At 43.1% G+C, this 6,171-nt stretch overlaps 1 protein-coding gene across 1 annotated transcript; it reads left to right on the plus strand.

Moving 5' to 3' along the window:
• The first annotated feature begins 1,410 nt into the window (after nucleotides 1–1,410).
• On the plus strand, nucleotides 1,411–4,018 carry faslg (Fas ligand (TNF superfamily, member 6)). The gene is made up of 4 exons (XM_076276295.1): nucleotides 1,411–1,758; nucleotides 2,346–2,400; nucleotides 2,799–2,855; nucleotides 3,488–4,018. Exons 1-4 carry the CDS (start codon nucleotides 1,483–1,485, stop codon nucleotides 3,901–3,903), a joined length of 804 nt encoding a protein of 267 aa, XP_076132410.1. The 5' UTR covers nucleotides 1,411–1,482; the 3' UTR covers nucleotides 3,904–4,018.
• Nucleotides 4,019–6,171: the final 2,153 nt, after the last annotated feature.

Here is a 6,171-nt window from a genome sequence, read left to right on the forward strand (position 1 = left end):
CTAAAGACACCAATTTTCTAAAATAAATAAATGTTCTTCCTTAAAATACAGTATTAGATAAGCAGTATTAGTATATAGTGCATGCTACATTTGTAATGGTATATTTTAGCTACTCTTTGACACAATGGAATAAGAGCTGCTGGATACCTGGAATTATATGCAATCATGCCCTTGTCTCAGAATTTAGGTTGCTGTACTAAATTATGGTTTACCACTTTCATATGAATAATTCATGAGCATGCATGATTGCCTCTTTCCTTCTTGGCTGACTCAGACCAAACTTGGGTTTCCGATTACCCCATAATAAAATACTAAAGGGACCACAGTATAATTCCAGGGAGCTAGTGTACCTATGAAAAGGTGTAATTTGTGCCAGTGTGTCACTCTGTTTGGCCCTATTATGAACATTCTGAAAAATGTTCTGAAAAGGAAATGAATGAGGAAGTTAACTGTGATGCAGGAAATCCTCTCTGAGCATGTGCAGGGACATAGGACCACTTTTGGGGCAAGTCTTCATTAACCTGTTCCAGTAAGCTCAGGCATGGCTGTGCAAGACAGGCTGAGGGGGCACTGAGTCAGGCACAGGGCAGCATCTCTCACTCATCTTGGTTAGACCGCTGCACACACGCCCGCCCCCTCCCTCTCCACCGGAGTGCTTGCTGTTCTCACGCACCCCCCCTCTACCCTACTTCATCCTCCTCCTGCATAGACTTGTAGAGCGAAAGACTGAAAGTACATAGTCACACTCTAAACACTGTTTAATGTGGCAAACATAGTCAGCCAGCTTTTACCGAAACTATTGCTTCGATTGTGCTGCAGCAATGTTTACAAACACACATGCATACTCCTTCAATAGCCTATGCTACTTGGTAGATATTAACACCAAAAAGGCTACTCTGATCTATGTCAGGCAGTGATAAGTAGCCAGAGACAATGATTTCAAATGATTTTGGTGAAATATTGCAGATATCAACATCATATGATTTATCTAAAGCATGTCAACCATACAGTCATGAATACAGTCATTTTTGTCCTAAAGCCACTTCAAAAAGAGCAAAGCAGATCCTAATCAGCCGACTCTAGCAATGAGGGGCATGGCCAATGTGACACATCTAATATGGTAAAACTACTTGAAACAACTTCACAAATACATTAAAATCAGTGGTAAGGCAAGGTAAAAATTCTCAAAAGCAATGTCTGTCAAAGGATGTTAAACTGCATTCCAAATAAGCACCTTTTACATGCATTGGTCAAGACCATTTTTTTTTTTGCATGTGGTAAATTGACCTAAATAACGCAGAATGTTGAAGAGGTGGTTGACCAATCAGAGTGAGGCAGACAAGTAGATGCATCATGAAGCAGAAAAAAGCTGGGGGTGGAGCTGGGGTCGGCAGAGAGAACAGCTTTCTTTAAGCATAGGTGACAAAGACACACTCACCTCAGAGAGCACACTTGCAAACACACACACACACGGATGGGAACATGGCAGGCCGGCAGCCTCAGATGTTCTTGGAGGATGGCAGAGACAGCAGGCAGATGTACCCTCCGCATTACCCACCCAGGATGGAGCCTGGCACGGTACCCTGCTGGACCTTCCCCCCTGCCCGACCGAGAAAGAGAAGCTGGGCAGATGGCTGCAGTGCAGGGTCTGTCCCGGTCACTATACTGGTCATGGTCTTGGCGCTGGTCTTCGCTGCACTGGGACTCGGCGCCTATGAGATCCAAAATCTGCAGAGCCGGCTGGCAAACCTGACAAAGGTGAGTTCTGGGAGGCTGGAAAGGGACTCGGGCTTGTTGTTCATCCTCTGGAGCTCTTTAGCTCTTGCTTGTCCTTGACTATGACAGTCAAACTTTGTAACCTTGGAATGGTAAATTGCAAACATCATACACAGTCCACTATTACTCACGTTTTCACCGATATATTAGGTCAAAACGTGACTTCAGGAAGGTATCTGTGTGGGTAGGATGGGGGAGTGCAGTGTTAAGTGGGTGATCATTTTAGCATAATGTTGTGCCACAAGACCTTGTGGGGGTACAGCCAACTGAATGGAATTTCTATGCAGGTAGCATTTTTTTTTCTTCTAGAAATGCTTTGACATTTAAAGACTTCAGCCGAGGCAGTGCACCAAGCTTGTGGTCACGCGTCCACAGTGACAGGATATCCTGATTCTTGAGACCTCATAGCTACTGTGTAACGTGTGAAGCAGCTGACTTTCAGTTCTTTATCTGATATGCAGTCAAAGGAAAGCAAGAAACTCCTATACATGCTGACCATTCGATTTGTCCTTGGTATGTGATGTGGTTTTGTTACTTAAGTCATTCTCCTTCTGTTTGTTTGATGTCAGAATATGGATGACACGGCGTCTCAAGGTCACTTCACGGCGCCTCAACGTCAAATTGGTGGGTATCAATTTATTGTCCCCTATTGAATGTTGTTTACAAAGATCACCAGTTTTAGGTCAGGCAAGGGGCACAAGTTTCACATCAGCTTTGTCAGGCAGGGCATAGACAATTGCCCTTTCACACACAGACACACCCTTTCATAAAAAAACAAGGGAGATGATGGAGACCAAGACTTTTGGAGACTTTTTCCTCAACCATATTGCACAATAGCTGAAGGCATCAGCTAAAAAAATTAATTGTGCAACTTTCAGTCCACAGAATCAGTCTGCAATCACTGTCTGTTCTTGAACACCATTAATGTTTCTATTTGCTGTTCAAGTACCTACATTTTAGCTTCATATATCCTGTTGAAATGGATTGGTTTCACTGACCGCCATTACTCCTTTTTTCCCCAGGTTTCCAAGGAGACACAGTGCCCACATGTGTGAACAGACAAGCAGCTCATGTAACCAGTAAGAGACCTCCCATCAATAATAAAATGATAATACGTTTTATTTATATAGCGCTTTTCTCAGACTTTACAAAGTCAACTTTACACTTTGCAAAGTCAACACAAACAGAGCACACACAGATCAAGACAACACAAAAATAAAAAATGCATTTGCGATGAGTCTGCGGTGGTGGAAGATGAGAAGTATTCCTGAAACATAAAGGTCTTGAGATGAGCTTTGAAGAAAGGAAAGGAGGGACAATCACGGAGGGATGGAGGGAGGGAATTCTAGAGCTTAGGGGCCATGGCGCTGAAAGACCTGCCTCCCAGGGTCAGGGTGCGGGGGACAGAGAGGAGATTTTAGTTAGAGGATCTGAGGGAGCGGGATGGAGTGTAAAGGATCAAAAGGTCGCAGAGATAATGAGGAGCAAGGTCATAGAGGGCTTTGAAAGTGTGAAGCTGAGAAAGAATAGGGGTGATGTGAGCAGATCTCTTGGTCAATAAAACCATTCAATTGGGGGTGACAATAAAGCTTCCCTGAATCAAATCTCCTATCCTAACTTTCTCTATTAACATTGCTCAAGAGTGTGATGGATTCAGCACAACAGTTCCTCCACTTAAAACACCCACTGAATTCCTTATTGTCTCTTACAGTCAACACTCACACTGTGGCAATCCACAAGACGCTACAGTGGGAGCCGGACCATGGACGGGCGTTCACCAAAGGAGTCCAGTACCACGAAGGCGGACTCCAGGTTAACCACACCGGCCTGTACTTCATCTACTCCCGCGTGGAGATTCTGGGGAATAAGTGCCCTCATCCCAGGGCCAGCTTCCTTCACACAGTGTTTATGCGGAGGAAGAAGTTCTTACCCAAGACGCTCATGGAAGGGCACAAGGAGGACTATTGCAAGCAGGCTAGGCATGAAGTGTGGACGTCCAACAGTTACTTAGGCGCTGTGCTGGAGCTCCAGCAACACGACCGGGTTTACGTCAATGCATCTCACCCAGACTTCATTAATCCGGCTAGCCCTTTTGGAAATTACTTTGGACTGTATCAGATCGTCTGAACTTGGGCCTGACTTCACTCTCTCTGTCCACAAATCAAAAGCACAGTTCAGTATTTTGCTATGTGCTAATGTGTTTTAACATTAGCATGTAGATATGAAAGTAGCAGTCCATGAACATGAATGTATCTTATTAAATTATTAAAAATTATTTAATTTATTATTAAAATGTTCTTTTCAAGTTCTTGTTACCTCTAGCAGACATAAAGGACAAGATATACTCAAAGGCAAATGTCATTTGAAGTGGTAAGTATAGACACCGCAAGGCTGCAGCAACAGTTCAGAATATCCTGCTGTTCATCTGATCAAAGATGGTGCTTGTGGCTGAATCTAAAAGAAAAAAAAGCACGGTTTCAGACGGTTCAGTTCAACACAGAAATCAGTACTTGTTAATTAGCCTGTGGGTTGGCGACAAATGACAAATGGAACATAACAACTCATCCATGAAACATTTCCAGTGTCCTCTCTGGTTTTATATCATGTGAATTTATTATGTTGAAAACAAGTGTAAAAAGTACCCAAATGAAAATGGTGCTTCGTGTGCTGTTAACCTCTACGATGCTGTTTGGGCGTAGGGTTGTTCTAGACACTCATGACCGTTTGCGCTTATGGTTAGATTTCCCTTTTTCTTTTTTGTAGTATTCAATGTGACATTTGAGATGCCTTTGCAGCATTGCTGCTGCTGTCTTTGACAGTCTGCAAAGAGACCCTTGTCTTTGCAAATACTCACACATTCAGACACAGAGACCCACTTTGGTGTCTCAGGTTTCATTCTGACATCAAGCATGGGGGGATGCAATGTCAACGCCGAGTTCGTCTGAGCTTCCTTCCTGTGTCAGAGTAAGTAATTACATGCGGTGGGCATTTGTTGCTTAGTTCTGAGAATGACTACCGTTTTTGGTCCTGTTCCTGTCAGACTCTGTCCCATCACCTGTGGTCTGTGTCAGTCAGTTGGTACACCGTGTCTTCCTTCATCTTGATCTCCTGACATGTCTGTCTCTAACATAGACATATCAGTTCTACATCTGTAACCATGTAGAAATATAAAAATACAAGACAAAAAAACCCCAAAACATATATATTTATATATATGCTCAAATATTTCATGTAAATGTGTCACTAACTGATTTTTTCTGATTCTAACACCTTCATTTCTTCACCCACTTAATTTCTCAAAGCATGTGTCACAACAGGTGTAGGTCTATCTATCTGATGTTCCATGCTTCTTGTGTGGGACTATGGAAACATCAGCCCCCAATCCTCCCCCGGCATTCACCAGACATAGAACAGTCCCCAGGGCAGAGGAAGAAGTGACCACTATAGTGATGATGGTCAAACATATGCACCCCCTCACAGCAAAATACATTTATTTAGCATGGGTTATATAGTCTACAACTCTCACAAACTGTGGTAATAATAGGAAGCTGTCAAATAGCCCATTTCAGAGGGACCATTCATCATATTACTGGCTGTTGAGATCTAAAAAAAAGGTTTTGAAAGGTTTGACCTATTTTTTGGCATGCATGTCTAATGTATGACTAGACCTGAGGTGTGTTCAAATTGCCAAACACATGCGAACATTTGCACATTTTTGCTAAGTTTTTTCTGTGGTATGCACGAAAGGCTACTTGCACGAAAGGCTCTCAATGCGGCCGCTTTGTTTCCGGTGGCGCGTTAACTGTGTTGTAACGACATCTTCTGTTATATTCTGCATATTCACTCCGACTGATGTTGAATATCTTGTTTGCCCAATAATAACAATTTTAACTCGCATAAATCCTTCTTTATCGTAACATGCTGACCTGTTTACTAGGTGCAACACCCAACCGGGTCTGTGTAGACACTAATTACATTAACAACAGCGGCAGGTTCAAACACACCTGGCTCCACCCACCGGAAACAAACAAGTCGTTTGTGCAAAGAGCCCATTGGGTTTCTTTTTGGCTGATTAACTGGATGCCTGTCGGTATTCAACCCTGCCCACAAAATTTGAGGTTGGGAAATTCGGTCTGGACTTGCTCCATTGACAAGCCTTAAAACTCAGTGACCAATCAAATCGGACGAAAAAAACCTTGTCTTCTGTTATGTCCTGTTTTATGAACACTCCACTTGTGACCTTGACGTGGTAAGTAGGCCTAGGAATTCAACTACATAGCCCTTGCTGTCTCAATCATATAGTCTTTTTAGCTCTTTGATGCAGACTACATTGCCCCTTTTTCAAATAAGAAGAGTGTCCGGCGATGTGGTGGTGGTGGGGTTGTTTCACCAAAG

This window comes from Alosa pseudoharengus, unplaced genomic scaffold, assembly GCF_046254945.1.
Source record: "Alosa pseudoharengus isolate Yale_2024_CS ecotype anadromous, Long Island Sound unplaced genomic scaffold, YU_APseudo_1.1 YU_APseudo_1.1_scf_11, whole genome shotgun sequence".
Taxonomy (NCBI): Eukaryota; Metazoa; Chordata; class Actinopteri; order Clupeiformes; family Clupeidae; genus Alosa; species Alosa pseudoharengus.